At 45.6% G+C, this 20,159-nt stretch overlaps 1 protein-coding gene across 1 annotated transcript in view; it reads right to left on the reverse strand.

The window, feature by feature from the left end:
• Positions 1 to 2,627: 2,627 nt before the first annotated feature.
• RHOC (ras homolog family member C) overlaps positions 2,628 to 20,159 on the reverse strand; it is a 34,246-nt gene continuing 16,714 nt past the window's right edge. The window contains exons 2-5 of the mRNA XM_033917917.1: positions 8,594 to 8,751; positions 6,246 to 6,366; positions 4,898 to 5,028; positions 2,628 to 2,881 (exon numbers count right to left, since the gene is read on the reverse strand). Of these exons, the coding sequence (XP_033773808.1) occupies positions 2,708 to 2,881; positions 4,898 to 5,028; positions 6,246 to 6,366; positions 8,594 to 8,749 (582 nt within the window). The 5' untranslated portion in view covers positions 8,750 to 8,751 and the 3' untranslated portion in view covers positions 2,628 to 2,707. The remainder of the gene's footprint in view (positions 2,882 to 4,897; positions 5,029 to 6,245; positions 6,367 to 8,593; positions 8,752 to 20,159) is intronic.

Below are 20,159 nucleotides of genomic sequence, written 5' to 3' on the forward strand. Positions count from 1 at the left end.
CAAGCCCACTATCCTGTTTCCTACAGTGGCTAAGCCAGGTCACAAATACCTGGCAGAAACCCAAAGAGTAGCAACATTCCAGAGCTGAGATTGTGATGTCATAAAGCCTCATTCCAACAATGTCTAAGACCCAACCTCATCAGTGATGTCAGAATGGCTTGATTGTCTTATACTTGGATTACATAAGAACATAAGACAGAATGATACGAAGGAAGTTGTTGACATCCCCTTGTCATTCTTTAAGGAGAGAAGAATCGGAGTCAAATGGGCCCAGCCACTGACCCTCAAGCCTTGAAGTGAAGAATGCTGGTGTAGGACTGAGGTTGAGATAGACATTAAAGAGTGACATGGGATGGTTTCCTACGGTTATCTGTGGGGATGGGGATGTGAGTTACCATGTCAGTCATCTGGATTACACCTAATTTGAGGTTAAAAGATTGGGTTGCTGCTGCTGATGTAATTAAGGGTTCGGTGCTAGCTAGGCCGGAATCTCCACAGGGGTTTTAGCAGCCCACCGGAATTATGCACAAGTGCAGGTGGATAACTCATTTGGGTCCTTTTCTTTAACTGAAGCAATGTGGGCCTGATGATGAAAGCAATTTAGCTGGCCACTGCCTGGTTAAATCTCTTGATTGGGGCTCGCTGCTACTAGTCTGGGGCCCTTAACCAGCTCAATGCTGCGGAATCTCACTATTTAGTGTTGAACTACAAAGGGGCTACATCGGGGGGGGGGGGGGGGGGGGGGGCGGGGAGGAGTGTTCTGGAGGTAGAGTCAGCACTTGGCTAGTTAAATGTTGATATTCAGCCCTTAAGCATCCAGGTATACCACATAAATAGGACTGCAGAAAAGTCTGTCCTGTTTTTATGTGGTAACTCATGGCTGCTTATGTGATGAATATTGACTTGTGGCTGTCTTTAAAGGCCTTAAAAATAAACCGAAGCCTATGCCAGTCCTGGCTTTGATTATCCTCACCATCATTGATCACCATCACTGGCCAAATATCGGGGCCTAATATTTTAAGGGTTTATGGTCATAAATTGGCTTCTTTGAAAATTTAGTAGGCCCGAGTACATAACTTTTTACTCAAATGCTACTAAACTCCTAAATTTAGAAGCATAAAATGTAGGTGGCAATAAGGGTGGATTTAGGGCAGTGAAAGAATGTAGGAGCTTAGCACTGATTTTTAATACTAGGCACATGAAGGGCAGGCCTAAATTTTAGGTGACTTTTCAGCTGAAAAGTTATGCATCTAACTAGGGTTACCAGAGGTCCAGATTTCCCTGGACAGCTTTTTAAAACCCGGCGCTTTGTCCGGGTTTTGAAAAGCTTCTATGAAATCGCCGTCGGGCAAAAGGGCATTCACGTGTGTGCGGATGCCCTCCTGCTCGACGAGAGCAGGCAGCGGGGGCGGGGCTAGGGCAGGATTGGGGGCATGATGGGCAGGTCTGGGGGGGGGTTCCAGATTTTCCAAACGAAAAATCTGGTAACCCTACCTCTAACTTTGACTAAAACCACAGCATAAATTTAGGCACTCGGCATCTTCTGAATATTGGACCCTTGCATTTAAGCGCCAACTGAAGGTTGCTCTAGGATAATTTTTTCATCCTCTCCTTTAATATACCAAGCCCAAAGTATTCTGAAACGTGTAGCCTCTTTGGGTTTTTAAGGTGCTTTGGCATTTGCATTGGAAGGGGTTACCAAAGGTCAGGCTGATCCAGTGGGTGCGCCATAATCCAGTTTCCCTGAGGAAATGGTGGAATCACAAGAACCAAGATGTTTCTCCCAAAGCTGTCCATGTACCAGCTCCGAGCACTCCTTCAGCTCCATGGCTTTGTATGGACTAGAGGTCTGCACGGGAATGGGGATTGCGGGAATCCCCCCAACCCATGGAATTCCCACGGGGACCCCCCTCTGGCCCACAGGACTCCCACGGGGACCCCCCTCTATCCAAAGGGACTCCCACGGGAATGGAAGGCTTTGGAAGCAGGGTTCGTCCATATAATATAATGGACACGTCAGCCTTAGTAAAAGAGGGGGTTTATAAGTTAATTACCTGAACAGAAAACAAAACAAGGGTTCCACCAAAGAGATTCCACAAGGAAAACAGCAGTGCAAACACAAAAGAAACTGTGGAATTGATGATCCTGTCAGAAGTAATTGCTGCTTTTTATGGGGACGGGCGGGGATGGAGGTAATTCCTTGCGGGGATGGGTGGGGATGGAGAGGATCCTGACGGGGACGGGTGGGGACGGAGAGGATCCTGGCGGGGATGGGTGGGATTTCTGTCCCCGCGCAACTCTCTAGAATGGACTTCATGCTGTCTGGAAAATTCCAAACAGGGGGGAGGAGGAGGGAATGATGGATTTTAATTATTTTTTTAAAATAATAAATTCTACAGGAAGGCCTCCTCTGCATGTGCTATCTGGGATCTCTACTAACCCCAAAACATCCAATGCTAATAAATATATAATCAGAGCTCTTTAACCTTTTCTGGCTCTATATTCCAGAGAAAATTCCTCTTAAATTCCTGCCAGGTGTGCTGTGCTTTGTTTTGCAGGAGGGTACAAAACTTCAGTCTTTGGCTCCAGACCTCCTATGTTGCATGGAAAAATAAAGCAGACAGGTATACAGTACAGGTAACGTTTTAAGGAAAATCATCTCTCTCTCTGTCACGCACACACACACACACACGCATTGGCTCTGTCTTTATAGCAGCAGGCAGCGCTGTTTCTTCCGGTGTTTTCTGACTTGTAGTGCAGCCCGTGTTGCCATCTCAAATACTTCTCGCACCCCGTCCTTGGTCTTCGCCGAGCACTCAAGGTAGCCAAAGGCATTAATTCTATTGGCCATGTCTCTGCCTTCCTCTGGTTTCACTGGCTCCTGGAATGAAACCACATTGTGGGGTTGGCTTATGAATATACTAACGCTTGGTTCCATTCTCCATACATCACAGAAGCCGCTAATTGGCCCTCGACAAGGAGGCCCAAGGTTGTGCAAGTGTGAAAGCTGAATTAGTCTTTTACCTCACAAAGCACCATAATTTTTGCTGCCCCTCCCCCGCCTTTTACAAAACCATAGCACAGTTTTTAGCGCTGGTCACGGCAGTAACAGCTCCACTAGAGCTGTAACCGCCAAGGCCAGTGCTGCTGCTACTACTTTGAATTATTTCTATAGCGCTACTGGTGAAAGGACTAAAGCGCGCCAGACAATCGCGCATGGACAAATGAGCGCAGGATGTCAGTGCGCCGGATTAAAAATTAAATTTAAAGTGCTCCAAAGGGGTGTATGTGTGTGGGGGGGTACCCTTCACTTTACTTAGAAGTATTGGCGCTGCCGTTGGGGGAGGGGAACCTCCCCACTTACAGAGGAAACTATAATTTTTCCTTAAAACAGGGAAAAATTACACTTTCCTCTGTAATGAGGGGGGTTACCCTCCCCCGAACCCTCCAACGGCAGCGCCAACACTTCCAAGTAAACTGTTCCCCCAACCCCCCCCCCCAAATGCTTTAAATTTAACTTTTAATCCGGCGCGCTGACGTCCTGCATGCATTTGTCCCGTGCGCTTGTCCCACACGCTTTCATCTATGAACCGCGCTACCAGACGTACGTAGCGCTGTACAGAGTCACCAAGAGTAAGAAAACAATCCCTGCTCGAAAGAGCTTACAATCTAAACAGGCAAGGCAGACAAACAGGATGTCATGGATACTATTAAGGGGAATGGTTAATCCCATCTCCTTTACCATTTAAGTGAAAAACCATTATTTTGGAGGAATTCTGGGGGGTGAAGCCACAACTTAACCACTTTTGGTTAACCACCAAGTCTGTTTAAATCAATAACTGCATTTAGGTTAAAAAAAAAACCAACCAAAAAACCCCAACTTATCAAGCAAATAATGGAAACTGGACTGTTTAGAAAACTAATTCCACTTGAACAATTTGACTTGTAAGAAAGTATTTTTCATATAACTCCAGAGGGAAGTGGGTACCGGTTTTGCCCTGATATCCATGCCTCCCCTCCCTCCTCCCCCCCCCCAGCAGTCAGTTTGGTTCTCTGGGTTTCAGACTACCTCAATAATTTGCATATGAGGAAAAAAGTGCCTTCAGATATCTCATGCATGTTCCTTCTGGATAGTCAGCAAACGAGACTGGCTGATGTTTCACAACCTTGGGTTCTGCATCCCCCAACCCTTTATGTCATGTCTGTCTGTCTGTCCAAGTTAGATTGTAAGCTCTTCAGAGCAGGGACCATCTATAAATGTCAGCCCACCTCTTTGAGAATGCTTTCGACTTCTAACTCCTCTCACCTTGGGTTCTGCATCCCCCAACCCTATATGTCATGTTTATCTGTCCAAATTAGATTGTAAGCTCTTCAGAGCAGGGACCATCTATAAATGCTAGCCCACCTCTTTGAGAGTGCTTTCGACTCCTAACTCCTCTCACCTTGGGTTCTGTATCCCCCAACCCTATATGTCATGTCTGTCTGTCCAAATTAAATTGTAAGCTCCTCAGAGCAGGGACCATCTATAAATGCTAGCCCACCTCTTCGAGAGTGCTTTCGACTCCTAACTCCTCTCACCTTGGGTTCTGCTGCATCCCCAACCCTATATTTCATGTCTGTCTATCCAAGTTAGATTGTATGCTCTTCTGAGCAGGGACCATCTACTAAATGTGAAAATGTACAGCGCTGCATACGCCTTTCAGCGCCATAGAAGTGATAAATAGTAGTAGTAGTAGTGTGGGGCCAGGGCTGGGGGGGATGGAACAAGGCAGGGCCGTGGGCAGAAGAGGGTGGGGGCCACACATCCTTTTTTTTTTCCTGTAAAAATCTGGTAACCCTAAGATTTCCTCTGTGTGATAAAAAAATCAAACATTCAAGGGTGAGCATTGTTACCCACCTGCTTCATCTTTGTCAGTTCCCGTCTGGTGTGTTCATCATTCCGCAAATCCTTCTTGTTTCCAACCAGTATGATCGGCACGGTGGGACAAAAGTGCTTCACCTCTGGAGTCCACTTTTCAGGAATGTTCTCTGCAAAGGAAGAAGTGCAAACGCACACAGGTTATTCTCTGACAACAAATTTAGGAACGCTGCGAGCTGGGAATGCCAGCGCCCTCTGGCAACCAAATGGTGTGGGGGAAGGGCAATTACTATGGCAGCCTAAAAAACCAGATTCTGATTTCCATACACTCGGGAGGTTGTTGCTGGGCACATGGGGGATGACGGGCTGAGATGCTGCTGAGAGCAGTGGCGTTAGTTAGAGGGTGCGGGGGAGGGGGTCCGCCTCAGGCACGGTCTTCCTAAGGGTGCAGAACCCCTCCTCTCTGCCCCCCCTCCGCTCCTTTCCTTACCGCGCATGCATGCCCCTTGCCTTCCCCGTACCTTTTTTACTTCCCCGGCGTGAGCTTGCTGTCCGTGTCGGCATCAGCGCGCTCTCTGATGTCGCTTCCAGGGCCTGCGCCTAGAAAGTGACGTCAAAAGGCGAGCCGACACCGACGTAGGCATGCTGCTCATGCCTGAGAAGTTAAAAAGGGAAGGGGGCACGCACGGCAGGGAAGGGGTGCAACCGCCACGAGCGCCGCTCACCCTTACTACACCACTGGCCGAGCGTGACTTTTATATGGACAAACGTCTGCAATTACTTATCTGACTTTAAGTGCAAGCACTTATGCAGGCTCCGTAAACACTCACGCCTAACTGCAGGTGCGTAACTGTAAGTATTTTGTAAGTGCCAGGAGCACTCCTTAGCCGTCCACACCCCTTGCAGTTCTGCACTATGGAAACTGCGCACCCATTTTGCAGAATATGGACTAAGTGATCAAATTGAGCAGACCAGCGTGACGTCCGCCGCCTTTGCAACAGCTGAAGCCGATTCAGCGTAAGCAGCTTGCTGTCATTATGAACATCTTTCCACCTACCAGACAGTTTATAGACTGAGGCGGGGGGGGGGGGGGAAGGGGTTATATATTATTTCCTAGAGAATGCTGAACGTGAGCAGAGGTCACCAGCTTTGGGGGGGGGGGGGTTTCATCTTTTTTTTTTACATAGATTGAACCAGTCCTAGCTTTCTGCCCAGTGCATGCAGGGAACTGTAGTTCCCATTTCACACAAGACAATCAGAAATATAAAAGCATCTCGGGGGGGAACAAAATTAAAACATATACACATACAAAAACCAGAAATGCGATTTATGGAGAAAAAGCAGTGTATTTCCTGTTATAATTTTTTTTTTTTTTTTAATACCGAACCTAAACTGTCTGGGCTGTCTATAGAGAAGCACATCAGGATCACATCTGTATCTGGATAAGACAGTGGCCGCAGCCGATCGTAGTCTTCTTGTCCTGCGGTGTCCCAAAGGGCCAATTCAACCTGGAAAGACAGAACACAATTTACTTCCTGTCCCTTGAGAAACTGCATGCTTCAAGGCTGCCTTAATAACATGGCCCCTTTTCATTTTAGCCCAGTTCCCACTGCTTTAAATCGTCTCAGTGCATTTATGTGGGAGAAGCAGTTTCAGATTCTTATTGATTTATCTAATTTTCCATATCATTCTCCCAGGGGTGCTCAGAATGGTTTAAATTAATTTATTCAGGTACTCAAGCATTTTTCCCTGTCTGTCCCTGTGGGCTCACAATCTATCTAATGTACCTGGGGCAATGGGGGGATTAAGTGACTTGCCCAGGGTCACAAGGAGCAGCGTGGATTTAAATCCACAACCCCAGGGTGCTGAGGCTGTAGCTTTAACCACTGCACCACTCTAGAAATCAAAATGTGGTAAAAGTGAGTCAAGTCTAGGACAATCAAGCCATTATGACATCACTGATGAGGTTGGCTCTTATTGGTGGAATGAGGCATTATGACATCACAATGCCAGCTCTGGTTATCAGAGGCTGAAACTTTTCATACTATTTATTTATTCAATTTTCTATACTGTTCTCCCAGGGGAGCTCAGAAAAAGCAGGCTCAAAATCTATCTAATGTACCTGTGCCAATGGGGGGATTAAGTGACTTGCCCAGGGTCACAACAAGAATTATTATTGGTCCCTTCCTTAAAAATTGTGGGAACAAGGAGAAACGATATGTTCTCAGTTTTAGCTCCCCAACTCTGGAACACTCTGCCTCTTTTTATTAGAAAGGATAGAGATCTTGTCTCTTTTAAAAAACTTTTAAAAACTTTTTTATTCAACGATGCCTTTATTGATTAATTAATATCTTTTTTTTCTTCTTTCCTCTTCTTTTTCTTCTTCCCCTCCCTTTGTTTTTTCCCTAATTTATGTTTTTTTTCCTCCATCAAGAGAAAAATTTGTAACTTTTTCCCCCCTTTCCCTCTTTTCATGTTTGTTTTTAACAATATATATAGGGATCTTTTCTGTTTTATGTAATTATTTAACAAATATTTATTTAGCTGTTATTAATGTACTACTAATATGATTATGTGTTCCCTTATAATCTGTTTTTAACTGTACATCGCTTAGAATGTTTTAAATAGGCGATTCATCAAAAATAAAGTGAACTTGAACTTGAACTTGAACTCAGGGTGCTCAGGAGGCTGTGCCACATTCTCCCTCTCTACATGGACATGCATGAGATGTGCCTTTAACGGGTGCACATGAGACATGCTCTTTACACCCACGTATACTCTATGGACCCCAATCCCATAAAAAGTATTTTTATGAACTTCCATATGCAATCAGCAGCCCAGACCTGCCGGTACTGTATATGCTTCTAATACACGCATTTCAATGCTACTGGAGCCTCCTGACCTGTCACTAAATTTGGATCGCTTCATTTTGTGCCTCATCTGGGCATTGACTGGAGCGCTCATTTTAATATTGATGAACTCGCTGTAATCCATTTACATACAGTTATCAGAGGCTGACATAAACCACAAAAAAAGACCGTGATTAGCCATTTGGGGAATCGATAGCTGAAATACTTTGATGCTAAACCGGTTAAAACTGGTTTAGCGTTGATCGTTAAACGCACGGTGAGTTTTGAGCATATGGGTCCTAATGACTGAGCCCTGTAGGTTGCCGATGGCCGCTGTGTCTATACCAGTGGTCTCAAACTCAAATCTTTTGCAGGGCCACATTTTGGATTTGTAGGTATTTGGAGGGCCGCAGAAAAAATAGTTAATGTCTTATTAAAGAAATGAGGTAAAACTCTTTATAGCTTATAAATCTTTCCTTTAGGCTAAGTCTTAATAATAATATTGTCATTTATAGCTAAAGAGACTTATGATCAAGAAACTGTTTTCTTTTACTTTTGTGATTATGATAAACATACCGAGGGCCTCAAAATAGTACCTGGCGGGCCGCATGTGGCCCCGGGCGAGAGTTTGAGACCACTGGTCTATACCTATGATTGGAGGAGAAGCCCAGCAATGCCTGAGACAGCGTTTGCTTGTTTGTGCGGCCCCCGAAAAATGTTTTTCGGCCAGTGCAGTCCAGGGAAGTCAAAAGGTTGGACACCCCTGCGCTAGATGCTCGGTCATAAAAAATTACCAAGATCAAGGGTAAATGCCTTATAGAAATGACCCTCTAGCTCTCCCTTTTGCCCCTTTTCATCATTATCTTCCCATCACCGCATGGCCTACCTGCTTTCCGTCCACTTCAATGTCAGCAATGTAGTTCTCGAAGACAGTAGGAACGTAGACCTCGGGAAACTGGTCTTTGCTGAAGACGATGAGCAAGCAGGTCTTTCCGCAGGCACCATCTCCCACTATGACCAGCTTCTTCCGGATCGCAGCCATGGCTGGGGGAAATAAGTGACAGAATGAAATCTATCCCTGTACCGTGCCACAACGTCTCGTGTGGTCGCCAACCAACTCCATTCTTTCCACAACGGGCTGAACCGTTCCTACAGTAGGTTTTGTTTATCCCACCGCAGACTCAGTCCCATTCCTGCTTCCCTTTAGGAGAAACTGGTCAGTATGGTCAAAACCAGGACTGGACTCACCCGAATAGCGGGGGGGAAAAAAGGGAGCCAGCTGCAAACTTCGTTTGAGTTGTCGAATCATACATAGGGTTACGACCCCTTAGACACGCCACCAGGCCCATCCCGTTCCACCCATTCCCGCCCCATCATGCCCCAATCCCACCCTAGCCCTGCCTCAGCCACGCCCCCTGCTGCCTGCTCTGGTCAGGCAGGATGACATCATGTGCATGATGTCATCGTGTTGCCCTCCTGCCCGACGGCGATTTTGAGGGAGGATTTTCAAAACCCGGACAAACCTGGGTTTTGAAAAGCCATCTGGGAAATCTGGTAACCCTAATCATACAAAACAACACTGGAGCCTGAAACCTAGGGGTATAAACTTGAACTTGAATGTCCGTGTCAAACTGTCCATTGTAATTTCCTGGGTAACTGACCAAACCTCTTGCAATGTAATCTGACCTTGAACTGAATAGATAAAGGCGGAATAGAAAGCCTGATTAACATAACATAAAGCCAATTGACTGGCACGACATTACTGACCAATCAAAATCAATACTTCCAATTAAGGATTTATGATAAATTGCTCCGTCACAAATTGTTACAACACTTTATCGAAAAGGATCCATTTTCATTCCCCGAGGCATCATTTGTGAACAGACACTGTCAGCTGTACATTATGTAACATACCGATGGGGCTAAAACAACAGATTAATGCATTCAAACTATTATAATCCTCCGCAGATAAGAGCTTAAACTGGGAAACTGGTTCCAGCAGGAATTTTTGTAAAAGAACGTTATACTTTACATTAGTGGTCTCAAACTCAAACGCTTTGCAGGGCCACATTTTGGATTTGTAGGTACTTGGAGGGCCTCAGAAAAAAATAGTTAATGTCTTATTAAAGAAATGATAATTTTGCATGAGATAAAACTCTTTATAGTTGATATTCTTTAATAAGACATTTAACTATTTTTCTGAGGCCCTCCAAGTACCTACAAATCCAAAATGTGGCCCTGCAAAGCGTTTGAGTTTGAGACCACTGGTATAACCCCACCAGAGCTAACCAGTGCTTGCCTTCTCTGGGAATAGAGGTACCTACCAGTCTTACTAGACTAAGCTTCGGGGACTTCATCGAGATTTAAACTGCCTGTACAACGGGTCAGGCCTGCTGAATAATGAAATTGAAAACTGAATTCAGCAAGGCAGAAAAGAAATATTCCCATCTGCATATTTAATGGGTCACTAACTAGGGTTTTCATCAAAGCAACTATACAGCAGTGTCTCTAGGCCAGAAGGAATGCCAGACAATTATACTTACAGCCTTTTAGTTACTCCCCGAAGCTCTTCTAAGCTAGGAAGACAACATTAATCGCTGGCTGTAATGAAATAAGATTCCAATCAAGGACAGGAATAGTTGAGGTAAGCGCGAAGAATGTCCCCATAGAGAATGGGACTTTTCACAAATCAGCATTCCAGTGACCTCGAATCACAAACCTCATGTGGCCTACCCAGTTCCCTCTAATTGTAAGCTCTGTTGAGCAGGGATTGTTTCTTACGTGTTTAATGTACAGTGCTTTGTTCTGAAGGTGGGGGTGGAGGGCACAAATCTCAAAAGAAGGTCCTGACAAAGGCCTCGATTCACTAAGCAAACCGATCGTGTCCCGACCCGATTCACTAACCTTCCAACCAATCCGATCCGCGCATGCAAATGAGGGGGAAATGCCATGCAAAAGTAGGACGGCAGCAACTCACTAAACAAATTCAGGAACAACGACTGGGCTGGCCGATCAAAAAAGAAGCGACTGCTGGAGACCAGTCGCTCACATCCTTTCCCAATGAAATAAAGCATCTCCCTTGTGCAAAAACCCTGCTCTCTGCCGCCCTTCGAGCCTGCGGTTTTAACCCACAGGTTAAAAGCGTCTTCTCTTCCATAAAAGCCCCTCCCCCCGTTTTGATCTTGCTTGCGCAGAGAGCCAGTGCATGTGCAGACCATCTACAGGCAAAGAAGATGGTCTGCGAATGCGTCAGGATCGCTCTGGGGTCGCACCTCCGACCGCTGCAGTTTGCATGAAGACACTTTGTGAATCGGTTGCCCGGGAAGACTCGGCCACGGATCGGATCGTTGAGTTTTGTGAATCTAGCCCAAAGTAAAGAGCCTCCCTGTGAGGGATTACCTCCTCCCACTCCATCCTCTGAATGTTGACCTTGTAATTGACACAGTGACCTTTGTTCATGGTTTCAGTCCCGAGCGTACAATATGCACTTTTATGGGTAAAGCCCTGTTAGCAATATCAGTTACGTTGTCACAATAAGCTCTTTCAAAACTCTTGGGGTGATTCACTGATGACACAGAAGAACCTGGAGGAAGAGGCATCCGCCCCGTGCTCCCATGCTAAACGGATGAGGTGATCAGTTAAGGGTGCTGAAAGTTCACAGTCCGCAGGAAACCTGTGCAGGGCAACAGCGTCAGCCAGACTTCCTTAAAAAGGGAGGCTGGTCTTAAGTCCCAAGTCTGCAGATGAGCTCAGAATGGCTCAGTGCCACTCCTGGCAGGGTTTCCTTTCCTCCTCTCAGACACAAATAACTTTCTTTGCTACCACATCACCTTCAGGAGCCTGTTTCTCTCCCTGTGTTCAGTACTCCCCCGCGAACTCGCGGTTCAGAGTTCGCGGCCCCAGTGTTCGCGTTTTTTTCCGTCCGCCTCTTGTTCAGGCCGATTGATGAGCTGTCTTCTGGTAGTGTCACGGGCTGTGAATACAGTACTCCCCCGCGAACTCGCCTCTTCCGCGACCCGGGACCCCGCCGTGCGCATCCTCCGGCCCCCTCCGATCCGCTCTGCCTGGCCCGCGTCGGCACTCACAGCAGCCCTCTCCCACTTCTGATCCCGCATCCAATACTTGCGGTTTTTCAAAATTTGCGGCTGCTCCTGGAACACAACCCCTGCGAACTTTGGGGGTATACTGTATATATTTAACCATTCAATTTTCTATTCCGTTCTTCCAGGGGAGCTCAGAATGGTTTACGTGAATTTATTCGGGTACTCAAGCATTTTACCTGTCGGTCCCGGTGGGTTCACAATCTAATGTACCTGGAGCAATGGGGGGGAGGGAGGGGGTTTAAAGGCTGCCTGATCACGAACCTGCCCGATCAGGACCGACCCATGCCCGATCTGGGCATGTCCGATGGATTCTCGAAATTCAAATATGCACATGGAGAGATCAGAGGAACACCCCCATCTGCCAGCACGGATCGCTGGTGTGTGATCCTGACGCTTGCGCAGATCATCTGTAGATGGTCTGCGCATGCGCCTAGACCCGTCCGAGCCGCAATTTTTTAAAAAAATTTTTTAATTTACTTCTTTTATACTTTTTTAGCCCAGTGAGCCCGTGGTTTTAACCCGCCTAAACCCGCGGGTTAAAACCACGGGCTCACAGTGCAGGGAAGGGCAGGAGAGATTCGGGGCAGCAGGCAGGAGAAAACCGGGGACGAGCAGGGTGGCGATTGGGGCAGAGCAGGCAGGAGAAGAGCATTGGGGCAGAGCGGGGCAGGGAGATTCGGGGCAGCAGAGAGCAGGACGTGCAGAGAGCAGGACTTCAGAGAGTCGGAAAGACGTTTTTGACTGGTCCCCAGCAGTCGCTTCTTGGGTTGATCGGCCAGCCCAGTCGATTTTTAAAATTTGGATGGTGAATCGCGTCCCTGTCCACTTTGCATGCGTTTCTCCTCATTTGCATGCACGGATTCGAAGCAGATCGCAGGAGAGGTTAGTGAATGGGGCCGGAGGGAAATCTGGTCACAAAGGGGTCGCAAACTGATCGGTACACGATCGGTTTGCTTTGTGAATCTAGCCCTATGTGACTTGTCCGGGGTCACAGGGAGAACTGCGGGTTTAAACTCCCAACCCATGGCATAGCAAGGGTGAGTGGCGCCCCCCCCCCAGCATCCGCTCCTTCCCCACGCACATTCCCCATTCCCCGTCCCCGGCGCAAGCAGAAACCTCAACCTGCTGCTCGCATCAGCGTCAGCTCTTCCTCTGATGCCACATCCTAGACACGGGTCTCACTGACAGTAGAAATGGTTGTGCTAGAAATACCAGACCAAATTATCAGCGGTTTATGCAAAAGCAAATAAGCGATCCTTACTTGAAACTAGAGCAGCACAATTTATTATCCTTAAATAAACTGTGATGTGCCTGACGTAACCAGGGCAATTAAGTGTCTGAAGCGTCAGGGCCAGTGACACAACTCGGGCTGTCTCTCTTTTTTTTTTTTTTTTTTTTAAAGTTGGTGAATACTCTTTTTCAGAGAACAACTTCGCTCTAATTCCATGTCTGGTTGCATGTGGAAAAGCTGGGTTTTGTTGCTACCTTCAAGGATGTTAATTGATCTGAAATGCTCACCTAATAATAATAATAAACCTCTGATCTCTGGAGGTGGGCGGTAATCTCAAATTAATATTTCAGTAAATCAGGACTAGATTTCGAAACCTTTGCGTAGATCTGGTACCAGTGCACTCCGCTGGAAGGTGGGCCATAAAAAGCTGATCCTAAAGCTACAATGTTGGAAATGGTTTTTACAATTGTGGTTTTAAAAGTAGATTAAGATCTCGTCGGGTTTGTTTTTTTTCTTGCTCAATCGCAGCCTTCTGGGACAGCATCACCAGTCAAATTATGAGAATTCACACCCTTGTTTACATCATCCAGGTCGCAACATTAGTTGGTAACTTCGGAGGCAGCTTGTGTTTTCGGCCGCGTCGGATCCAACTGCAAGTGTCTGAGGCGCTGCGACAGTTAAATTCTGGATTTTACCACTGGTGTTCTGTGTGGGAGTCCATTTTGTTATGTTACGTTCAATCTTGGATCCCGCCAAATCCTCGCAAATCGGAGCTCTAAGCGGGTTACAAACCGTATATCGCTCCATAGACTCATACATAGAATTATAGACCGAACTCACTGAGACGGTCTTAGTAGTTTGCTGGTCCACAAAATAATTCTTTTATTTCCGCCGGTCCATAGGTATAAAAAGATTGAAGAACACTGGTAGACATCATTTAGTGCAGAGAGGCACGTTACATCAGTGAAACAAGCCAAATGCTAAAGACAAGAATTAGAGGTCTGCATGGGAACGGGGATCGCAGGAATCCCGCGGGGGTCCTGCGGGAATCCCCCCTAATCCACGGGAATCCCACGGGGACCTCCTTCTAGCCAACGGGACTCCCACGGGGATGGAAGGCTTTGGAAGCAGGGTTCGTCCATATAATATAATGGACACATCAGCCTTAGTAAAAGAGGGGGTTTATAAGTGAATTACCTGAACAGAAAACAAAAAAAGGGTTCCACCAAAGAGATTCCACAAGGAAAACAGCAGCGCAAACACAAAAGAAACTGTGGAATTTATCATCTTATCAGAAGTAATTGCTGCTTTTTATGGGGATGGGTGGGGACGGAGAGAATCCTGGCGGGGACGGGTGGGGACAGAGAGGATCCTGGCGGGGACGGGTGGGGATGGGTGGGATTTCTGTCCCCACACAACTCTCTAATCAGAATCAACCTACATAGATATCATATTAAGAATTGCAAGACCAACCAGGATGTCACCCCAGTCCAGTGGCGTACCAAGGGATGGGGCGGCCCACCCCAGGTACCAACCATGAGGGGGGGATTTCCAAGCCTTGGAGTCACATACCCTAGGTACATCACTGCCTTATTCAGACAACACTTTGGAAAAACTGACCACTGCACCAATGATTTTATGGTGAGAATACTAAAAGGGAACTTTAAGATAATCCAAGTACGTAAAACCTTTGAAATCAAAATGATAAAGTATTTTGACACCAACCAGACAGAACTTAATAGAGATATTGACTTTCTTTCCCACTATAAAGACATTTAAAACTGCTCTGCCACCTTTCTGTCCCCCTGTCTCTTCCTATCCCCAAAATGCTTTCATGTTGTCCTTATATATACTGATACCTGTCAACATTTGCTTTTTTTTCTGATCTGAAGAAGGGTTACCTTCGAAAGCTCATCATAAAAGGCTTTGAATTAGTCCAATTTAAAAGGTATCACCTTGTTTCCTTTGTTTTTTTGTTTCATTTCTATATCCTCCCATGATTTATGTCAATAGCCAGATCCACTTTATGTCCCCAAGGCCTATCGCTAGCCATTCTGGTCTAATTCTTGGGGAACAGTAATGGATACACACACACACACATATAGATAGATAGACAGATAGAAAGGGGTGCTGAAATGTTCTCAGCCCAGCGAAGAAGAGAATGACCTGGATATGGTTCAATCAATGATCTGAAACAATATTTTAAAAAACATATAGAATTTTGTTTCTGAAAATTGGCATTTAATGAAATAAGATAATACTATTTTCAGCAAAATAACTCTCTGAATTTAAGAATTGGGTTGGTTGGGCTGAGAACTTTTCAGCACCCCCCCCCCCTCGTATATAATAAAAGTGAGTCAAGTGTAGAACAATCAATCCACTGTGACATCATTGATGATGTTGGCTCTTATTGGTGGAATGAGGCTTTATGACATCACAATCTCAGCTCTGGTTACCAGAGACTTCACACTACCAGGGGGTGCTGAAAAGTTCTCAGCCCAGCTAATAAGAGAATGACCCGAAACAACGTCAAAACGGGCACTTAACACTCGGCATTTAGGAAGTTGGTTGGTGGGGCTGAGAACTTTTCAGCACCTTCTCACAGGGGGAGTGTGGCGCAGTGGTAAAGGTTTCAAATTTTGATTGGACTTTGACGAATCGCTTATTTAGTTGCGCGATTTTGAACACAAGTTTAAATTAAGGGCAACCGATCTGCACCTGAAACTTTTTGGTTTCCACCCAGAGGCGTAGTAAAGGGGGAGGTGGGGGGCAGTCCGTCCCGGGCGCCAGCACCCCTCCGCCCCTCCTTCTCACTCCGTCCTCCCCCTGCCATATGCACGCTCTTTCCCTTCCCCCATATCTTTTTCACTTCAGCTGGTGGCTGCTCACGTAAGAGTTACATAAGTATGGGGAAGGGGCATGCGCGCAAAGCAGGGGGGATGGGGAAGAGGGTGGGGGAGGGACACCACTGCTCCGGGCCCTGCTCACCCTCATTACGCCACTGTTTCCACTGAAACTGGCCCCACCCCCAAATTGTAACAGCCTTTCTCTCCCCTCTCCCCCTGTGCAAAGATGGTCCCTGCACCCCCCCCCCAAAAAAAAAAAAATCAGGACCTGAGACCATCCTGGTGGCCATTCGCTGAACCGACTCAACTCTCCCCCATCTTTTTGATAATGCGGCCTACTGTGTACAATTCTGGAGGCCGCATTATCAAAAAGAGGTGCGGAGAGTTGAGTCGGTTCAGCGAATGGCCACCAGGATGGTCTCATGACTCAAGGATCTCCCGTATGAGGAACGACTGGGTAAGTTGCAGCTGTACTCACTCGAGGAACGCAGAGAGAGGGGAGACATGATCGAGATGTTCAAATATGTCACAGGCCGTATCGAGGTGGAAGAGGATCTCTTTTTCCTTAAAGGACCCACGGCAACAAGAGGGCATCCGTTGAAAATCAGGGGTGGGACATTTCATGGCGACACCAGAACATATTTCTTCACCGAAAGGGTGGTTGACCGCTGGAATAATCTTCCACAACAGGCAATTGAGGCCAGCAGTGTGCCAGATTTTAAGAAAAGATGGGATTGACATGTGGGATCTCTTCATGGAGGTAGTTAGGGGGTGGGCCATTAGGGTGGGCAGACTAGATGGGCCGTGGCCCTTTTCTGGCGTCATGTTCTGTGTTTCTATTTGGCATGTGGGATCTCTTCATGGAGGTAGTTAGGGGGTGGGCCATTAGTGTGGGCAGACTAGACGGGCCGTGGCCCTTTTCTGCCGTCATGTTCTATGTTTCTATTTGGCATGTGGGATCTCTTCATGGAGGTAGTTAGGGGGTGGGCCATTAGGGTGGGCAGACTAGATGGGCCGTGGCCCTTTTCTGCCGTCATGTTCTGCGTTTCTATTTGGCATGTGGGATCTCTTCATGGAGGTAGTTAGGGGGTGGGCTATTAGGGTGGGCAGACTAGACGGGCCGTGGCCCTTTTCTGGCGTCATGTTCTGTGTTTCTATTTGGCATGTGGGATCTCTTCATGGGCAGACTAGATGGGCCAAGGCCCTTTTCTGCCGTCATGTTCTATGTTTCTATTTGGCATGAGTTCTTGCAGGGACGGGGACAAATTCGTCCCCATGTCATTCTCTAATAGATGCCTTGCTGAACCCCCTTTTAATATCCACCCCTGAGAATTTAAACAAGAGTCTACGCTGGGAAAAGCCTCTTGTTGATCTCCGCCTCCAAAGAGCATAAAACAATCTCCGATAGGAATTAGAAACCTACTATTACAGCAAAGTCGCAAAACTGATCATTTGTCAGCGTTAACAAAAGAATGTGTTTTGTTTCTATGGCATAAAATATCAGTTGGAGAAAACAAGTCATTTATTTCCATGTACCCTGAGATTTCTTTCAATTACTTGTTCAGCGCCACGGCACCTGTTGAAGACAAAGCCAAAGCCAACAAATTCCATTCCCCCGTTCTGCCGAAGCATGACTCAGCACCTCAAAGAGACAGCTGGGGCTCTCGGTAACTCTTAGTCTTAGATGGAGAATGCCTCTATGCTTCGCCAGTGCAATAAGAAAATTTAATTATTCCTTATTCACAAGATCTCTACTTTCTTCCTTTCTTTTTTAGGATTTAGAGCTTAGACAAAGAGACTTAGTACTTTCTAACATAAGTGATATATAGAAATAAAACAAAACATAAAGAAATAAGGTGATACCTTTTTTTGTTGGACTCACTTAATGCATTTCTTGATTAGCTCAATGGTAACGGTTCTTCTTCAGATCAGAAATAAGCAAATGTTAATATCAGTATATATAAGAGGAACATGAAAGAATTCCAATAGCAGTCTTACAGGAAGAAGGAAGGGGTGGGTAAGGTGAGAAACAGAGAGGGATGGGTGGATGAGAGACACAGAGAGATGGATGGGTGATAAGAGGCCGACAAAGCAATATAATGTTATGGCTTGTAACGCCAAGAGTCCCCGACAAATATTCAAAGGCAAGGAAATAACACTCCAAACGAAGATCAGACTTGTCCAAGACGCGAAAGTTGGACACTACAGAAACAAGACTGACTCATTTGAGCTTTGGTGCTGGAGAAGGATTTTATGTGCGACGTGGACCGCCGGAAGAACTAACGAATTGATTCTGGAAGAGGGAAAAAGGAATTTGTATACCCCCTTTTTTGGTTGCTTTGGCATTTCAAAGCTGACATTCAAAGCAACGGGCACTGGAGGATTAAGTGATTTGACCAGGGTCACAAGGACCAGCACCAGGATTTGATCTCACAATCTCTGGGTGCAGAGGCAACAGCTCAACCAGTGAGCCATAGCCCTTCAAGCCAGCTATGTCACTCAAAGGAGCCCTAATTATGATGTCATGACTGTCTTATTTTGGTCACACCGTCAAAAGAGAAAGATCATTGGAGAAGGACATCATGTTTGAGAAGATTGAAAAAACCAGGCTGGACACGTTGAAAACAACCCTAGGGATGGCGCTGGAGGACCTTCCCGGAGAAGCACAAAACCAATTTCTTTCTAGATCTGTAATTCATCAAGTTGCTAGGGCTCGAACTCATGTCGAAGGCACCTAAACAACTAATGCCATAGAAAACCCAAGATCTTTTGTTAAGTCATGTCTGGTGCGTGTCAAAATATTTTATTATTTTGATTTCAAAGGTCTTATCTTCCTGGATTGTCTTAAGATTTCCTTTTAGTATTCTCACCATAACGTCACTGATGCAGCGTTATGGTTTTCTGAAGTGCTGTCCCATCATACTGAAACATTGAAACGCCAACCAGGATATCTGTGTAATAAGGGCTTTTCTATTGTACCACCCAGGAAAAGGCTCTACGTGACATCGTTGACGGTACTTTGAAATCCTCTGCTCAGTGTGCATCGGTGGCCAAGAAAGAAGATAAAATGTTAGGAACCCTTAGGAAAGGAATGGAGATGAAACCTGAGAATATTATAATGCGTTTATATCACTCCATAGTGCAACCGCTTTTGAATACTGTGTACAATTTTGGCCAACAAATCTCAAAAAAGATATAGTGGTCTTAGAAAAGGTACAGAGAAGGGTGACAAAAATGATGAGGAGATGGGATGACTCAAACATTACATCCATAAACCTAGGCCAGGGGTAGGCAATTCCGGTCCTCGAGAGCCGGAGCCAAGTCAGGTTTTCAAGATCTCCACCATGAATATGTATGAGATGGATTTGCATGCACTTCCTCCTTGAGATGCAAATCTATCTCATGCATATTTTTTGTGGCTATACTGAAAACCTGACCTGGCTCCGGCTCTCGAGGACCGGAATTGCCTACCCCTGATCCAGACAACTCGTTCAAAATACTGCAATAAAGATAATCTCAGGTTCCAAAAAATTTGATCACGTCACACCCTTACTTCAAAGTGCTCATTGGTTGCCAATATCTTATAGGATTACTTTCAAAATAGCTCTTTTAGTCTTTAAGACATTAAAATCCAATACTCCGGCTTTCATAGATAGGCTCTTGATCCCATACAGTTCATCTAGAACTCTCAGATCATCTTCACAATGTACATTAAATGTCCCCTCTTTAAAAATTATTGGAACCCGCCGTGCTTCAATTTTCTCCGTTACGGCACCAATGTTATGGAACTCTCTTCCTTTGTATTTAAGATTAGAACAGGATTTAAAAATATTTAAAAAGAACCTTAAATGTCTTCTTTTTAAAGAAGCTTTTAATTGACAGATTACAAATTTTCATTTTTCTAGACTTCCTTTCGGTCTCTCATTTTTCCTCTTATCTCCCCAATGTGTTTCCCTTTTATGTAATCTTTAAATAAATATTGTATTTCCTCCCCACCTTCCCATTGTTATCAGCTGTCTTCTTGTCTAAATTTGTTTCCCAGTTTGTTTATATGAATAGTAATTGTATAAGTAAGTCCACTTTATTTTATTTATGTAAAACGCTTTGAAATTTTAAAAGCGTTTAATCAAACAATATAATAAACTTGAAACTTGAAACAAACAAATGGAAGGCCTAAATTCATCAAAAGGTGCCCTCAGCACCTCTGAATCCCCCCCCCAATAGACCACTCCCAATTCCCCCTTTCTCTCTCTCAAAAAAAAGAAAACCCCA

The sequence above is a fragment of the Geotrypetes seraphini genome, chromosome 13 (assembly GCF_902459505.1).
Source record: "Geotrypetes seraphini chromosome 13, aGeoSer1.1, whole genome shotgun sequence".
NCBI lineage: Eukaryota > Metazoa > Chordata > Amphibia > Gymnophiona > Dermophiidae > Geotrypetes > Geotrypetes seraphini.